The sequence below is a fragment of the Pseudophryne corroboree genome, chromosome 1, assembly GCF_028390025.1.
Source record: "Pseudophryne corroboree isolate aPseCor3 chromosome 1, aPseCor3.hap2, whole genome shotgun sequence".
NCBI lineage: Eukaryota > Metazoa > Chordata > Amphibia > Anura > Myobatrachidae > Pseudophryne > Pseudophryne corroboree.
Window position 1 is genome coordinate 1,153,154,183 of NC_086444.1, and position 19,743 is coordinate 1,153,173,925.

A 19,743-nucleotide genomic window follows, 5' to 3' on the forward strand; every position below is an offset into this window, starting at 1 on the left:
CTGTCGCTGAAATGATGGGTTTGTTAAAGTGTGCATGTCCTGTTTATAAAACATAAGGGTGGGTGGGAGGGCCCAAGGACAATTCCATCTTGCACCTCTTTTTTTACATTTATTTATCTTTGCATCATGTGCTGTTTCGGGACAATTTTTTTAAGTGCCATCCTGTCTGACACTGCAGTGCCACTTCTAGATGGGCCAGGTGTTTGTGCTGCCCACTTGGGTCGCTTAGCTTAGTCATCCAGCGATCTCTGTGCAAATTTTAGGAATAAAAATAATATTGTGAAGTGTTCAGAATAGACTGGAAATGAGTGGAAATTATGGTTATTGAGGTTAATAATACTATAGGATCAAAATTACCCCCAAATTCTAAGATTTAAGCTGTTTTTGAAAAAAAAACACCCGAATCCAAAACGCACCCGAATCCAACAAAAATTCGAAAGGGAGGTTTTGCCAAAACGCGTCCGAATCCAAAACACTACCACGGAACTGAATCCAAAACCAAAACACAAAACCCGAAAAATGCCCGCTGCACATCTCTAAAATATAAGGACAAAACGCAGCAATATATTGATACTGTATTCCATACTGTATCCAGTGTATAAAAGACCAATGTGTGTATTAATGTCCAGGGTCATTACTAGGTTCTTCTACCACTCCCCAGACTCCCGCACTTGCTCCAATGTTCCGCAGAGCGGACTATATTTGGAAACCCCCCTCTGGAAATCCTGCGTTTGCCACTGGTGTGTCCTACGAGAATATTGTGGTGTTAAATGTATAACTCCCAACTTCAGCAGGGAGGAAAACGTGGCATGGCGCGCTGGAGGTGCATCTGCGCACAAAAAGGGTGGTGCTTCGGGTGGAGGGGCGGGGTCTCATGACAAAACCTCCAAATTCATAATTTTGGGGGGGTGCCCAGCGCTTTCTGAGCAGCTGGACAGCCCCCAACTTACCTCCCTGAACTGTTAGATGCCGCACGGCATCTATACAATGTGATCAACGCCTGCTTTGCAGAGCAGAGGTGATCACAGACTCTCGGGAAATACAGCGAGTACGCCTGTATTTTTAGAGTGGCAATCATTTACAAGTAACAAGGCAACACCAGCTTGGTGTTGCCTTGCTACTTGTAAATGATTGCCGCTTTTAAAATACAGGCTTACGCAACAGAATTCCTGCACAGCCTACATCTTGCAGGGTGTTGCATAAGCCCCGTAGAATTTCTTAGGCATCTGTAGTACTGCAGTTTTTTGAAAAATTTCTAGTATTATTTATTACATTTTCACATAGACTTTTTTTGAAATCGAGATCTAGTCTAGTGTAATGACATATATGGTGTTATCGGCTCGGCCTTTTAGGAATAATTAGATATATATATATATATATATATATATATATATATATATATATATATATATATATAGTATCCCTTATCCAAAATGCTTGGGACCAGAGGTATTTTGGATATCGGATTTTTCCGTATTTTGGAATAATTGCATACCAGCGATGGGACCTAAGTCTAAGCACAGAATGCATTTGTTACATATACACCTTATATACACAGCCTGAAGGTCATTTTAGCCAATATTTTTATAACTTTGTGCATTAAACAAAGTGTGTGTACATTCACACAATTCATTTATGTTTCATATACACCTTATACACACAGCCTGAAGGTTATTTAATACAATATTTTTAATAACTTTGTGTATTAAACAAAGTTTGTGTACATTGAGCCATCAAAAAACAAGGTTTCACTATCTCACTCTCACTCAAAAATGTCCGTATTTCGGAATATTCCATATTTCGGAATATTTGGATATGGGATACTCAACCTGTGTGTGTGTGTGTATATATGTGTGTGTGTATGTATGTATGTGTGTGTGTATATATAATATATATATATATATATATATATATATATATATAATATGAATAGCGCCTAGGCTAATCCTGAATTAAGACACACAAATGAAATATAATAAATGTAGTTGGCTAAAATATATTGACACCCCCCATGGGTCAATGGGTGGCAGCTCGTGCCCAGTGAGTGGGTAAAAATGTTTTAAAATGAAGTGGAATAGAGCGCCTAATGGTGTTTTTTAAATATTTAAGAAATAAAAATAAAAAAAATATTTTTTGTGCAACCAATTCACCATGTGAAAAGTGCAAATTACAAAAGGATCAACTTAGCTTCCTTGGAAACAACTTCAGTCTGATGGTACTTTTAGAGCATGTAAATAAAAGAGATAAAAACCAACATATAGTGTGTACTGTTTAAATAGCAGACAACATTCCAAGCTTTAGGGACCTTGCTAGTCCCAATATATAAATGCAAGAGCTGGATAAAGTTGCTAGTCCCAGTATAAAAGAGCTGGACAAAATTATAAAACATAAATAGAAACAAAATTTAATATAACAAGTCTTGAAGCCAATGTAGGTAACACACGTACAAGATAAAAACAAGTAAAACAGCTTATCTGTCCACAATTGGAATCATAGGGTGAGCAGCAGCCCAGTCCCATTAGCTTATGTTATAATGTCCTGAAGCAAATGCTGGTAGCATACGTACAAGATAAATAACTTAAATGGCTTATCTGTCCATTATAAGAAGTCACGGGTAAATCGTAAGTCCCAGTCCGAACGCGTTTCGTCCTGTAGCATAGGACTTCATCATTAAATTTCTTAAATATTTAAACACCATTAGGCGCTCTATTGCACTTCATTTTAAAACGTGTGTGTGTGTATATATATATATATATATATATATATACACACACACACACACACACACACTGTAATGTAATCTTGTGAGAGAGACACTCTTACCTATTTGTCTATAACCCAGTCTCCTTAATTACCGTTTTGTTTCAAATTGTAAAGTGCAACAGTATATGCTGGTGCTATATAAATAAATGTTGATAGTAAGCATACAGCATACTTGTCATTTGCAGAATGCAGTTTCCTCCCATCCAATGCTGGAAACATTCTCTACGCCCTGCAATGTCACAACTTGGGGAGAGGATACACATTTGTGGATATGTATGAAAGCTTGCAGAGAGATAAAGTAAAAGCCAATCAGCTCCTAACTGCCATATTACAGGCTGGTAGTTAGAAGCTGATTGGTTGGCACTTTTGTCTATTTTCTTTATCTCTCTAAGCTTTGATACATATGCCCCATTGGGTCAAATGTCATAGATGGTGGGTTTGTAAAAGTGGCAAGATCTTGGGTAGTTATTATAGTTCAATTTCTAATGAGAATTCTTACTGAGGCAAAATCATCCTGCTTTGCCTTACTAAACGTTTCCGCTATAAATCTGACTGCTGACACGTCAAAATCTTGGCACTTACACAAACCTGCAATCTATTCCATTTGTTCCCTTGTGTTTAATAGAAAATAGATTGTGGGATGAGGCAGGGAATCCATCTGTGTCTGCTGATGTTTATTTTCATCCTGGAGGATCTACCTACATGCGTTTGTTGCTCCTCTAATGAGCTATCAGAATAGATCAAAGAAAGAGGAAAATGCCAAAATATGATCATAACGTTTCATATACGGTTCATGATTCTTTTTCTTCATTAATCTGATTCTTTATGTTTCAAGAAACCAAATGGTGGTTTTTGTTTTTTGTTTTTTTACTATAAGATTTGGAAGAGATTTACTATGTATAATTTTTTTAAATTACTATTTGTTTTTTGAAGCTGTAAAAAAAAATCAGATCTCTTTCAAGTCTTTTATGTCACTTTTTGATCTTGTCATGGATACCTCAATGTCTGACTTTTTGTTAGCCTTTTACAAGAGGTCCTTCCTCAAGGGTGGTCATAAACTTTGTGTATACTCTCCGTAAGGCAGCGGGCTGCACATCTCTTCACACCTGTCCTAGACATTATCTTCTGGATGAGACCACTTTTGCCATTCATTTAGTTACTGTGAAATACTTAATTGCAGCCCAATCGTCCCACAGACTAATTTTCCTGGTTCTTCTGAGACAAGGTTTTACGCTTCTTCAGTGTGTGTGTGTGTGTGTGTGTGTGTGTGTGTGTGTGTGTGGTGGGGGGGGGGGGGGGGATTTATGCTCCCTGTACTAATATAACCTTTATCCTTTTCCTGCAGATACAGAGTCATGTTTCTGTTGTTCCAGTGGCTCCTGCACAAACACATCAGAGTGCTTGCCTTGTGCGTCTGGTTATTACCAGCCGCAAAGCACTCAGGCGACATGTCTGCCATGCCCACGTGGATTTTATACTAAGTAAGGATCCTGCGGGGTTATTTTCTTATTATGTATAAAGTACAATTTAAAATGCATCTATCTATCTATCTATCTATCTATCTATCTATCTATCTATCTATCTATCTATCTATCTATCTATCTATCGTTACCATACTATCCCCTTAAACCACGACACTCATGAATTACACAGGTTCTGTGGCTGCTTAACCCCAGTGAAATGTAGGTTTGAAGTCAGCCAGCCACAGAACCTGTGTAATTCATGTGTGTCCCACTGTAAAGGGATAGAATATTCTATATAGAAATTCAATTGAAAACAGCATTTCTAGTATAGTGTCGATCAGTGCCAGATGAATAGCAGCAATGCAGTGTAGATAAGACACCAAAGTCCTGTGCTAAGAGGTAGCAGAGCCGCTTATACACACAATGGCCACAGGTAGCAGGATCGCTTATACACACAATGCCCACACGTATCAGTGGCGCTTGGATGGGGTGCAGAGGTGGTGGGGACGCAGATGGGGGAGGGGGTTTAGAGGTAGTGCGGGGGAAAGCGGATGGGGGAGTTGGCCTGTAGATGCTGCTGGTGGGGGAGGGACGGGTGCGAGGGGAGAAGGATGAAGGTTGGGGTCTTGAGGTGCTGTGCTTGGGGGAGGGGTGGCTGCAGGGGGGGTGCGATTGGGTGAGGGGTTCCATAGGTGCTGCGGGTGGGGGAGGTGTGGGTGCGGGGTGCCGCAGATGGGGTATGTAGATGCTGTGGGTGGGGGAAGGTGTGGGGTCCGGAAGTACTGTGGGTGGTGGTGTGGGGGTGCGCGGGTGGGGAGAGGGGCGGGTGCACGTGGCAGGTTGGAAATAGACGCTGCAGCATGTGGTCAGGCAGGGAGCGCGACATCTGCATCTTAGGTGCTTTCATCAACTATATTTTAAGTACTCACCAGAAAGTTAAGGGATCATGCCCTCCAGCCACCCAGATCTGTGACTCTATGACTCAGACTCCGCCCAGCGTTAGGAAATGAGTCACAGAGTCACAGATCTGGTCAAAAATATATGAGATAGTTCTCCGGCTGGATCCACAGGTTGTCCACAGGATAACAATGGGATATGATGGAGCGACAGCGGATTGGTACCAAACGATCACAAGCTTTCAGGCCTCCCAGGATGCAATGGGCTCGTCCATATATCCCCGCCCATTGGCTCAGTGAAATCCGTTTTTTGTTTGGTACGGCAGGAGTCGGACCATGGTCTCTGATTCCGTCACAACGGATGATTCACTTGGGGGCTGTATTGGATTCAAGTCTGCAGAAAATATTTTCTACCTCAGGAAAAGATATCCAAGGTGCAGTTAATGACTCTGGAATTAATACACAGGCAGACAATATCAATCCACGCAGCAATGCGAGTGATGGGGTTGATGGTGTCAACATTCGACATGGGGGAATATGCACAATTCCACTCAAGACCTCTGCAGCATCTGATTCTGACCAGATGGAATGGACTACATCAGACAATAAAGAAACAAATTATGGTACTTCCAGTAAAGGTAAAAAGGTCATTAGCCTGGTGGCTACAGACATCCCATCTAGACAAGGGAAGACCCTTTTGGATATCAGATTGGGAGATCCTAACAACGGATGCCAGTCTACAGGGCTGGGGAGCAGTGTCTGGAAGATTATGGTTCCAGGGACAATGGACCATAGAAGAAAGTCGCCTGCCAATAAACCTGTTGGAACTCCGGGCCATATACATGGCACTGATTCAGGCAAAGGACATTCTGCAAGGAAAACCAGTCCAGATCCGTTCAGACAATGCAAGCGAATGGGCTCTACACCCGGAGGTCTTTCAGACTCTAGTAGACAAGTGGGGGTTGCCAGAGATAGACCTCATGGCATCCCATCTGAACAACAAAGTTCCGGCATACGGGTCAAGAACGAAGGACCCCGGAGCGATCTTTGTGGACGCACTGTCAGTAAAATGGGACTGTCATCTGGCATATCTGTTTCCTCCAATCTCCCTGCTACCCAGGGTGGTTAGGAAAATAAAGCAAGCAAAGGGTGCCGTGATTCTGATAGCTCTGGCTTGGCCCAGAAGGCATTGGTACATAGATCTGCAGAGGATGTCGTTGGATGTTCCAATTCTGCTCCCTCAACGTGCAGATCTACTGATGCAGGGTCCTTGTTATCACAGGCATCTGGATCCGCTGTTTTTGACGGCGTGGCTGTTGAAACCTCTATCCTGAAGTCAAGAGGATTCTCACAACAGGTAATTCAAGGTATGCTCAGAGCAAGGAAACCCTCCTCAGCTCGCATTAATCACCGAATATGGCAAGCTTATATTCATTGGTGCAGTGATAGATGTATGGATCCAAAATCTTTCAGAGTATCCAGAATCTTAGATTTCCTTCAGGCAGGAATGGATAAGGGTTTGAAGGTGGCTTCCTTCAGAGTTCAAGTATCAGCATTGACTGTATGGTTCCAAAAGAATATTGCTACTTTACAGGATGTGCATACTTTTTTCCAGGGAATGCTGCGCATTCAACCACCCTGTGTTCCTCCTGCAGTACCTTGGGATTTAAGTCTGGTCCTCAAAGCTCTTCAGGGTGCTCCGTTTGAACCACTTAATAAAGTGGATCTTAAATAGTTGACAGCTAAAGTACTCTTTCTACTGACTATGGCATCAGCTAGAAGAGTGTCAGATTTAGGAGCGCTGTCATGTAAGTCTCCTTTTCTGATTTTTTTTATCCAGATAAAGCAGTTCTCAGAACTAGGTCTGGTTATCCTTCCTAAGGTGGTCTCTAAGTTTCACCTTAACAAAGAAATTGTAGTCCCGGCTTTTCAGGTGTCGGGACTTTCTGCGGGAGAAGCGTCGCTGGACGTAGTCCGTACATTAAGAATCTACGTGGCTCATACCAGTGCCATCAGAAAGACAGATTCTCTTTTCATTCTCTACGGATTTCACAAGAGGGGATGGCCTGCTACTAAACAGATGCTAGCAAGATGGCTTCGAATGACGATTTCAGAAGCATATTCTCGAGCTGATCTCCCTGTTCCAGCTAATGTCTCTGCTCACTCTACACGTAAGGTAGGTCCTTCATGGGCAGCACAACATGTTGCTTCAGCAGAACAGATATGTAAAGCAGCCTCATTTGTCTTCCATTAGCACAGTCATTAGACATTATGCCTTGGAATCTTTTGCCTCTCATGACGCTGAATTCGGGCGAAGGGTTCTCCTGTCTAATCAGAGGCGTCCCCACCACTAAAAATTGCTTTGGGAAATCCCATTGTTATCCTGTGGATAACCTGTGGACCCAGCCAGAGAAATATACGTTATGGTAAGAACTTACCGTTGATAACGGTATTTCTCCTATGTCCACAGGTTTCCACAGGGATCCTACCCTGACGCACCTGATTTTGAGAATCTTTATACTCCCTAACTTCTTCCCTCTTCCATAGAAGGGTGTGCATATGTGTTCTTCTCGCCTGAATAGGGTTCTACATAATTTTCCTGCCTAAATGCTTTGGAATACAATTGATTTGACTGAACTAGTGGGCGGGGATATATGGACGAGCCCGTTGCATCCTGGGAGGCCTGAAAGCTTGTGATCGTTTGGTACCAATCCGCTGTCGCTCCATCATATCCTATTCTTATCCTGTGGAAATCTGTGGACATATAAGAAATACCGTTATCAAAGGTAAGTTCTTACCATAACGTATATATACCTGGCATACTAACATTCAGTATGCCGGTTGTCAGGGTTCCGGCGATGGTGTTCTGAACACCGGCCTCTGTCCGCCAGGATGACAACTACATCCCTTTAATTGTATGTGTATATACAGTGCATCTGGAAAGTATTCACAGCGCTTCACCTTTTCCACATTTTATTTTGTTATAACCTTATTCCAAAATGGAATAAATTCCTTTTTTCCCCTCAAAATTCTACACTCAATACCCCATAATGACAATGTGAAGAAAAAAAAACTTAGATTTTTGCAAATGTATTAAAAATAAAAAACTAAGAAATCACATGTTCATAAGTATTCACAGCCTTTGCTCAATACTTTGTTGATGCACTTTTGGCAGCAATAACAACCTCAAGTCGTTTTGAATATGATGCCACAAGCTTGTCAAGGTTAAGAGCACTCTGGAGCAGGTTTTCATCCAGGATATCTCTGTACATTTACTGCATTCATCTTACCCTCTATCCTGATTAGTCTCCCAGTTCGATCCGCTGAAAAACATCCCCACAGCATGATACTGCAACCACCATGCTTCACTGTAGGGATGATATTGGCCTGGTGATGACCGGTGCCTGGTTTCCTCCAAACATGATGCCTGGCATCATGCCAGATAGTTCAATCTTTGTCTCATCAGACCAGAGAATTTTGTTTCTCATGGTCTGAGAGTGGCTTCCGTCAGGCCACTCTACCATACAGGCCTGATTAGTGGATTGGTGCAGAGATGGTTGTCCTTCTGGAAAGTTCTCCTGTCTCCACAGAGGAATGCTGTAGTTCTGACAGAGTGACCATTGGGTTCTTGGTCACCTTCCTGACTAGGCCCTTCTCCCCCTATCACCGAATTTATTCCATTTACGGATGATGGAGGCCACTGTGCTAAATGGGACCGTCAAAGCAGCAGATATTTTTCTGTACCCTTCCCCAGATTTGTGCCTCAAGACAATCCTGTCTGGGAGGTCTACAGACCATTCCTTTGACTTCATGCTTGGTTTGTGCTCAGAATTACCTTAAACTGTTTCCTTGTTTTTCCCTCTGCATTGTCAGGATACCTCTTGCAGATGGCAGCAGCATTAAAGCGATGCTGCGGTTGCAGACATATAGTCAGGTCCCCCTTTCTGCTGGAGAGCCAGGGTCCAGGGGCCGGGAGGAGGTGCATCAGGGCTATGAGGAGCAGCCGTGGGTGCCCCTCGGGAACCATAGTTAAATCTGCCTCCTCTGTGCCTTCACATGACCTGATGTTACACGTGTCAGCACGGAGGAAGTACTGAAGCACTATGTGGTACAGCTGGGTGGTCTTCAGTATGCCGGCTGTCGGGATCCCGGTGCATAGTATACCGGCGCCAGGATCCCGACAGCCGGCATAGCGACACTTATTCTCCTTCGTGGGGGTCCACGACCCCCCTGGAGGGAGAATAAAATAGCGTGGTGCGCGTAGCGCGCCACTGTGCCCGCAAGGGGCTCATTTGCGCTTGCCACACTGTCGGTATGCCGGCGGCCGGGCTCCCGGCGCCGGTATGCTGGTCGCCGGGAGCCCGACCGCCGGCATACCATACTACACCCATACAGCCTGATAGCAGTGGCTGCATCTGATTAGACCCACAGCAGTGGCCAGCACAGTGTAAAAAGTGTAGTTTGTGGAGTTTTAGCTGATGTTAAACAGATTTAGTACCTCTCTAATCTGGTTCACCCTCCCTATATCTCGTGTGTGTGTGTGTGTGTGTGTGTGTGTGTGTGTGTGTGTGTGTGTGTGTGTGTGTGTGTGTGTGTGTGTGTGTGTGTGTGTGTGTGTGTGTGTGTGTGTGTGTGTGTGTGTGTGTGTGTGTGTGTGTGCGCGTGTGTGTGTGTGTGTGAATTTACTGCATTGGTTCAGTTCACTCAAATGAAGGTCACAAGCAATAATGCCATGGGGATTCCCTTATAATAGGGCTTTTTCACGAAGTCACAACGCTGTGCCTGGAGACACAGCATAATAAAAAGAGGAGGATTTTTTTTTTCTTTTTAAACCTATTTGGTTTAAACCAGCCAATCCTGGTACTTGTATTAAAAATTAAAATAAATTCTAGGACTCATGCTAACCCATTAGTTGCATCAGGATCACTGGTTCAGAGCCCCTGGTCTATTATGTATTTATTATGTGGATGGGACCTAGGAAGTAATTTGGACCAATTTCTTTCTTCCATTTGTCTTGTAGCTCAACAGGAAGTGTGATGTGCCAGTCCTGTCAAGCTGGCTTTTTTTCTAATGAGACGGCTTCCATGTTTTGCCCACCATGTGAAAAAGGTATAACGCTACATGCACATATGTGTAATTTGCTTTTTTGTTTCTGCTTGCACACACGCAACTAATATAAAACATATACTCCACATTTTATAAGTCATTTTCTATTGATAAACTATTTGCAAATTGTTTGACAAAACAAGCATATTTAAATATTCCCACTGACCAATCTACATTAAAAACTCAGTCAATATATTAAAGGTATGAAAACATTAAATGTGGGTTCTCTCAAATCCAATTTTGTCAATACTGGGTCATTCCACATCAAATCACTCCCCCAAAAAATAAAATGTCCACCACCCATCTGATATTTTTACCATTTTTTTTTTTAGTTGAGAGGATGTCAAAACAACTATTTCTGACAAATTGTTTATTAAATATTGATGTTTCAATTTATTAAATTTACTAAACGTGGATACTTTATCCAGTTTATTTGAAGTATCATGGGTGTTTATTAAGGAATCACTACAAAATTTGCACTCCTAAGGTAACTCTTCTTCCTGAATCCAAAAATCCAAACCAAATCACTTTTATCTGCCTTACGTTTCAAGTTTCAGCAAAAACGCACGTTTTTAGAAAATACTTAAAAACGCTAGGTTCAATCAACATTAGATATCCCAAATGTTTTATGTGCTTAACAAAGGTATGCATTATGCTTAACAAAGGTATGCATTATTACCACACACAAAAATCTGCATAGTACTCCATTTCATAATGGAGAAAAATAAATCATGAAGTTGACGTTTAATTACTGTTGTACCGCATATATAATTAGCACAAGAAATCATGAATTTAAAAAAAAACTTTAAACATAAGTTGAGTACCTAACTTATTTAATGTCACAAAATACATTGTAAAACAATCAAGAAAACTTAAAGAAACCCTTGGTATACTGGCAGAACCTGAAAAATATGGAGGGAAAGCTCTTCCTGTACAAATCGTTCATCAGGTACAACAGTTTTACGAAGATGATGAAAATTCTCGGATGTGCCTTGGAAACAAAATCTGTTTCTGTAAAAGTTCCAGGAGGAAAAATAATTCACAAACAGAAAAGGCTACTCGTAGTAAACTTCAAAGAGCTTTATCTTGCTTTCTAATACCGTTTTCCAGACATTCACGTTGGATTGTCTAAGGTTTGTTCCTTACAAGCTACATGGTGTGTTTGCTAGCGTTGCTGCAAGAGGTATGCGTCCTGTGTGTGTGTGTGTTTGCGAAACTAACCAAAATGTAAAAAATGATTGGTTGCTGCTCTACCACTAAAGATGGACTACAAGACCTAACTGAAATCCTTGTTTGTTCTTCAGTCTCAAAAACTTGTATGCTTCATCACTTGTTATAAATGCCCAGGTCTGGAAGCACTTCAGAAAATAGCTGAAAAACGTTTTCATGATAGTGACATGGATGATGAGGACACAGCTGTTTGGTCAGTGTGGACCCACTGCTTGTAAAGTAAATTGGTTACAATCGCTAGTACTGTGGTAGTATTCCGTGAAGTTATTTGTAGTGCTGTTGATGATGCAACAGCCCATCTGTATACAGCAAATGCACTGTGCTGCGACTGATCGCAGCTGGTGTTCACGCCATAGGCTTCCATTGGCGTGCATTTGCGGGCACACTTACTACGAGGCAGCGATTAACGTGGCTACATCTGTATTTTAGGCAAGATGATTTTGTGACACCTTAAACTGTGTGAGTCTCTGTGTTATAAGTGACCATGTAGCCATAACTGTGCATGCCTTCATTACGGTAGTTATGCAACACTTAGCGGAACTATTACTAAAATTGGAGTATGTTCACTAGTTTAGTAATGGTGCTAGTAAACATCTAGCCACCCACACCAGTCTGCAAGCAGTGGAAACTCATCACATCTTGACACCTTTTACACCTGTATAGCTGGGCTGGAAAGATACATGGCATAAAGTTTTTCTACATGTCCCAAAATGACATACAAGACTGCAAAACCAAGCTGTATAGCCCTCTAGAAACAGCAAATACTGTTGCAGGAACACTTGCTCATTACCAATTTCAGCCTATTAGTTATGATGAACTACACATATTCCGATTGTCATCAGACGACATGAAGACAGCAGGAACCACAGTTTGGGGGGTATCCAATTACAGGTGAAAATACATTGGGCGATTTTTCTCCCCAATGTTTCACCCATATTGTTTTACAGGCTATCCAATTTGGTCGCCTGTAAAAAAAAAAAAAAAATACATTATTTCCCAAAAACACACAGGTTCAGTGAAACCTGTGTGTTTTTGGTAGAAACAGCCCCGTTTCCATGGATTTGGTTTCGCCTGCCTGAGGCAGGTGAAACAAAATACCTGATAAGCCGACGCGAGCCTCGGCATTACGGGGCTAATTGGATAGCCCCTGGAAGGACAATTAGCCACGTTAATTTACCGTTGCTATATGTATAACCCCTTCAGTGACACTGTGCTCAAATAAATGTATACAAAAGTGATCTGCAACCTGGAACATACATAGCAGCAGTGTACAATAACATCTGGTACATTGGATATATTATTCTATGTAATGAGGAGGAACAAGATGTGCTGGTACAATCCACAGATGTGTTGTCCTGGCCTTCAGTGTTTTGTTCCTTTTCACGTCCCCTGTGTAACGGAAGTGCCCACTATCCAAGAAAGGATTGGAGGGCACTGTCTGCTGACACTTTAAGGAAAATAACAGACTGTTACAACAGGTTCCAAACAAGGTAAAGATAATGTGATTGTTGACTCAACTTAAGTTATGGACTCAACTTATGTTTGTTTTTAAATTTCATGATTTCTTGTGTTATGTATGTGGTACAACAGTAATTGAACGTCAACTTCTTCATGATTTTTATTTTCCACTATAAAACGGAGTGCTGATTTTTTTGTGTGGTAATAATGTATAGCTTTGTTAAGCACCTAAAAACATTTGTGATATCTAATGTTGATTGAACCTAGCATTTTTAAGTATTTTTGGAAAACGTGATTTTTTTTTTTGTCATAACTCGAAATGTAAAGCAGATATAGTGATTTGGTTTGTACGTTTGTGTTCAGGAGGAAGAGTTACCCTAGGAGTGCAAATTTTGTGGTGATCACTTAATAAACACCCATCATACTTCAAATAAACTGGATAAAGAAGCCGCAATTAGTAAATAATTTAATAAATTGAAAAATCCAATATTTAATAAACAAATTGTCAGACAGTCGAGATATTTGGCAGAAATCGTTTTTTGACATCCTCTTTTAACAAAAAGAATTTTCATAAAAATCTGAGATGGGTGGTGGACACACCTGGTTGAACCGACACGGAATGACCCTACTGTTTTATACAACCTTAGTTCCCAACTGTCGAGAGAACATTGCCAGAGGGGCTTTGGGAGCCAATGACATCTGAAGATGGCACTGGTTCCCTCAATCAAACTCTGAAAACTTTCAGTTTTCTTAGTTTACTGAATATTAGGCCGTAATAATGACTGGGCCCATTTAAAAAAAACATACAAAAACAAAGCAGAAGCTAGTATTTCCGAATGAATAGGCCCCTTGGTCTCATCAAGAGTAAGGTAGTAGCAAAAGTGAGAGACAGTAAAACAGGCCTTTGGTGAGTGCCATGCCAGAGTCAAGTATAAGACTTCACATTAAGTGCAGCATTCTGCTGGGTACAAAGAGTACAGCAGTATATATTTTAATATAAAAGGGAGCGCTGCACAATAGTCTCAACTGAAAGCCATATAAAGAAGACTTTCCATTGGATAGTTAAATGTTAATGACTTTAATGTAAGTGTAACAACTGAGACAGTTTCAGGAAGTTTCTGTTACATACTAATTTATTTAAAGACCCAGGTCCAACTCTTCCAGAAAATGCACCAACAAAAGAGTGGCTATACATTCTCAGGTCATCTCATATTTAGTACTTATTAGAGTATGAGTGATTCAATTAAAGTGAAAAGGAGGGAGTAGGGTGACTGGAATTAGGATTGTGTCTATAAGAGTTTAGTGTTTTGTTCTGTGGTTCGGTAAAGGAAGCATAGGTTATATTGGGTATTCATGTGAGTATTGCTCAGTAGGTTAGGAATTACACAAAGTAGAGGTGGTATGGTGACTTGAGATTGTTTCTAAAGAGGTTTGTACAAAGATAGAGAAAGAAGTTCTGTATGGGGTCACAAAAGAGACAATAAAATGTAACTTGTATTACCATGATTAAAAAACATACAGTTGTTTCTAGCAAAATATTTATTTAAAAAATGATAGAGTAATGGGCCCCACACACTGGCCGATGTGTGCGGCCGATATGAACAATCTCGTTTAGTAATGAATGAGAAATTGTTAATATCTTTCAGTGTGTAGGCACCAACGATGAACGATTCACGGTCGTTCATCGTTGGTGCCGGCTCGTTTATGCCTACAAGCCAATATGGACAATATCGTCCATATTGGCATGCAGGGCTATGGGCCGGGTGACGTTAGGGAAACTTCACTCCCCCCGTCACCCCCCGTATCGGCCGTCGGACACCTCGGCTAATGTGTAGGGGCTATAAGGTATAGGTGTTAGAACATATATGTTCCAAAGACACTGTCCGTATTTGTAAAGAATGATTCATAGCTGGTTTATAAAAGATACTGGAGACCTCGAGATATTTACAACTTACATTACCTCATCTCATGCTTATCTAAGTACATTTTGTAATGTTTGAACTAGATACAATAATCCTTCAGACTTAACTACACGGGCAGTGTCTCTCTGCTATGAATCCTTTACAAACACTCAGTGTCATTGGAACAGTAATAAAATCTGTATTGTGGCTACCAACAGTAAATCTAAATCCATTCTTAGTTGAGAAAAGCTGAAATAAATGATGCCACTTTGGAAGTAACAAATGTCATCGAGTATAAAACCGATAATTTTCTCTGATTTTATTAAGTATGTATTTATTAACAGTTTCTTATATAGCGCAGCATATTCCGTTGCGCTTTACAATTAGAACAACAGTAATAGAACAAAACTGGGTACAAACAGACAGACATAGAGGTAGGAAGGCCCTGCTCACAAGCTTACAATCTATAGGGAAATAAGCATTGATACACAAGGATAGATGCTATCTATTACATAATGGTCCACCAGATTTCTAGGTTCTTAATGGGTTGTATGATATGATCACCCCGCAATGTTGGCCAAGTGTCAGGAGGGTGTGAGAGTAACGAAAGACAATATATGTGAGGTTATGTAGACTGTACAGAGAGTATGTAATTAGATAGGGAAGCACTGAAGGTTAGGTGGGTAACTCAATTTCACATTAATCGGTCACCATTATATAAAACCAATTTTTATTAAAAAAATAAACAGTAAATGTAGACTGTTTGATGTTCTAAATCCATACAGCAGTTCATATTGACATTATTCCATTTGAGTCATTAAATATTTTCTGACATATATTCTTCTTTGAAGTAGTTACAGGATCGCTGTCTAATAACCCAACGCATTTCATTCACAGGACTTCATCAGGGGTTAACAATCAAAATCATGCATTAAGAGTATTCATCATAAGAAATCTCCAATAAGCAGATCAAATGTTAAGAAGATGTCGGATAACAATTCACCATATGGAATATCAATAGGATTTCATTGGACAGAGCTATAATGCAGATAGCTGTAATGGCGCTTCTCTGCACCTCCGAACCTTCTTACTACAGCAGTACTTGGGTTATTAGACAGCGATCCTGTTACTACTTCAAAGAAGAATATATGTCAGAAAATATTTATGACTCAAATGGAATGTCAATATGAACTGCTGTATGTGTGAGGTATGTCTGTGTGCGCACGCATTATGGACGCTACTACTGGGGGGGCCATTACATGTAAGGACACTACTACTACTGGGGGGGGCATTACGTATAACGATGCTACTACTGGGGGGGCCATTACATGTAAGGACGCTACTATTACTTGGGGGGGGGGGGCATTACGTATAACGACGCTACTACTGGGGGGGCATTACATGTAAGTACGCTACTACTACAGGGGGGCTTTTCGGTATAACAATGCTACTACTGGGGGGGCCATTACATGTAAGGATGGTACTACTACTACTTGGGGGGGTGGCATTACGTATAACGACGCTACTACTGGGGCAGGGCATTACATGTAAGTACGATACTACTACAGGGGGGCATTACGTATAACGATGCTACTACTGGGGGGGCCATTACATGTAAGGACGACTCTACTACTTGGGGGGGGGGCATTACGTATAACAACACTACTACTGGGGGGGCATTACATGTAAGTACGCTACTACTACAGGGGGGGGCATTATGTATAACGATGCTACTCAGCGGCGGATCTTGCCACGGGCAAGCAGGACTTTTGCCCGGGGTGCCGCCTTCCAGAGGGCGCCGCACCATGGCAAGATCTGCTACTGTGCCCCCCACTGGTCCCCCGCTGTGAAGGGAACTAGACGCTACCCATCTAGTTTCCCTTCGTGGAGAGGACCTTTGCTGTGCGGTGCACGATGACGTCATCGCGCACAGCATTGTAAGACTGACACAGACGCTTGAGGTCATAATTGACCTCTAGTGTCTATCTGTCCTTCTGTCCCGTAAATCCGAGGAGAGGAGCGGTGCCGGCGGAGGTCTGCAGCGGTCGGGAATCAGGAGTGGGGATAGTAAGTATTATTATTTTTTTTGTGTAAGCGGCGCTACTCCTACAGAGGGCACAACTGGGGGCACAACTCTACAGGGGGCGTAACTGACCATGCCCCCTTATGAAGCCACGCCCCTATTTTCCACCCGGGGTGCCAAAAGGGCTAGAACCTGCCCTGATGCTACTACTAGGGGGCCATTACATGTAAGGTTGCTACTACTACTGGGGGGGGGGGGGGGCATTACGTATAATGACACTACTGGGGGGCATTACACGCAAGTACGCTACTACTACAGGGGGGGCATTACGTATAACGACGATACTACTGGGGGGCCATTCCATGTAAGGACGCTACTACTACTTGGGGGGGGGGGGGCATTACGTATAACGACGCTACTACTGGGGGGCATTACATGTAAGGACGGTACTACTACAGGGGGGGCATTACGTATAACGTTGCCACTACTGGGGGGGCCATTACATGTAAGGACGGTACTACTACTGGGGGGGGGGCATTACGTATAATGACGCTACTACTGGGGGGGCATTACATGTAAGTATGCTACTACTCCAGGGGGGGCATTACGTATAACGATGCCACTACTGGGGGGGCAATTACATGTAAGGACGGTACTACTACTGGGGGGGGGGGCATTACGTATAATGACGCTACTACTGGGGGGGCATTACATGTAAGTATGCTACTACTCCAGGGGGGCATTACGTATAACGACGCTACTACTGGGGGGGCCATTACATGTAAGGACGCTACTACTACTTGGGGCGGGCATTACGTGTAATGACGCTACTACTGGGGGGGCATTACATGTAATGACGCTACTACTGGGGGGGGCATTACATGTAAGTACGCTACTACTACTGGGGGGGGCATTACGTATAAATACGCTACTACTGGGGGAGGGGGCATTATGTATAAGGACGCTACTATTACTGGGGGGCATTATGTATAACAATGCTACTACTACTGGGGGTGCACTACGTATAAGGATGCTACTACTAGCACTATGTATAAGCAGTGCCAGATTAAGGTCCACATGGACCTGGAGCTGAAATTTATGAAGGGCCTATTTTGTGCCTTGGCAGGGTGTGTGACAAGCGTTGTGGCGGTATAACTAGTGATGTGGGGGTGTGACCAGTATGGTGGGGTGTGGTCTACATAAAGGGTGTGGCTATCTCTATGACAAACATAGCTAGTGCCTGCTTTCAACCACTTAAAAGTGCAGCTATAAAAAGATGTTTGTGACCACCATATAATACACAGAATCAGTGACCGTCATAAGTTACAAGGAGCATCGCAGTGACCACGGTATAATACAAAGCACATCACAGTGACTGCCATGTGACTCAAAGAGCATTGTAGTCAATGTCATATAATACAGAGATCATCACAGTGGCTGCCACATAAAGAAAATAGTTACAGTGACCAAATTATAATACAGAGAGCATTGCAGTGACTGCCACATAATACACCAATCATTACAGTGACCTACATTGCAATGAATGCCATATGATATATAGAATTCCCACAACCACCATAAAATACAGAGGACATCACAGCCAGGGGGTGTGACACAGGTCAATTTGGGGTAAGACTGAGGCACAGGCAGTCTAGGAGATTGCTAGACTGAGAGCTACTATTGGTGTGAGCGGGTCTCTGGATGACCGGACACTCTATAGGGTTGGGGACTTCTGGATGAAAGGTCACCATGTAGGGATGATGGTGCCTGGATGCAAGGACAGGGTGTAAGGGTGATGGTGCTTGGATGCAGGAACAGGGTGTAGAGGTAAGGGTATCCGGATGCAGAAAATAAATGCATTAGGCTGTAACACGTGTGTCTCATTTGTACATTGAGGTGACTGTATCAACATACAAAGAAGGTGGAAATGGGAGCAACAATTAGGCAAAGAAAGCAGATGTGGATCAGAAAAGATGGGGGCGATACAGATCACATGAGGAAAGGGGAGCAGAGATGGGTGTCAAAACAGAGCAGAGAAGAGGGAACTGAGGGCTCCTGGGACACACAGTACTGACACAGATTACACTTACTGACATATCTTACTGACACATACTTACTGACAGAACAGATACCACTTATTGGTATACTGACGTGATATGTCTGTGAACGATGTCATTCACAAACATATCGCTGGTACACACCCACCGACGCATCCACGAACGCCCAATATATCAGCCAGTGTGCACCCAGCATTAGGTAGGCAACAGCTGCTATCACCAGCTCTCTTACTAAAAGAATATTACTGCAAATCTATATAACGAACTTACCAACCTGTGCTTAATGGACATAAAGGAACTGAGACCTCTACTAAATAAGTTTTATGCTCACCCTTATTAAGGATCACCTATTGCTGGGAAATTAATGCAGAGAGCTTTAATTCTCTGTATAAGTTTTAACAAAGGGCAAACTGGTTATCCAAACAGCTTGTGGAGTTCTCATGTAATAGTTAGATCCAACTCTATGGGCAGAATTCAATTGTTTTTTCAGGCGCGATAATAAATGGGCGCCCATTGTTGCTATTCCATTTATTTGGCCGATTGGGCGCGATAGTAAAGCTGTGTACACACGGTACGATATGCACTTAACTTTCCTTACGATTTTGACTATATAGTCAAAATCGTAAGGAAAGTTAGTGCATATTGCACCGTGTGTACAAGCTTGTGATGCCGATGCGCGGTCCCGTGGGATCGGCATTGCAAGCAAAAATAAACTGTGAAGGCAGACCAACATTGACTATATCAGCGATTAGTCAACGTCGGGCTAAAGCCGCATCGCGCCGTGTGTACACGGCTTAAGAACTGTTTGGGTACCCAAACAGCAGACATGTCTTAAATTTTAGGTGA

At 42.3% G+C, this 19,743-nt stretch overlaps 1 protein-coding gene across 2 annotated transcripts in view; it reads left to right on the top strand.

Annotated features, from left to right (window-relative positions):
* Window positions 1-19,743, top strand: part of LOC135003257 (laminin subunit alpha-like) — a 106,045-nt gene that overhangs the window by 59,702 nt on the left and 26,600 nt on the right. For both annotated transcript variants that reach the window (XM_063951737.1, XM_063951734.1), the window contains 2 exons: window positions 4,109-4,244; window positions 10,143-10,231. In XM_063951737.1, the coding sequence (XP_063807807.1) occupies window positions 4,109-4,244; window positions 10,143-10,231 (225 nt within the window). The remainder of the gene's footprint in view (window positions 1-4,108; window positions 4,245-10,142; window positions 10,232-19,743) is intronic.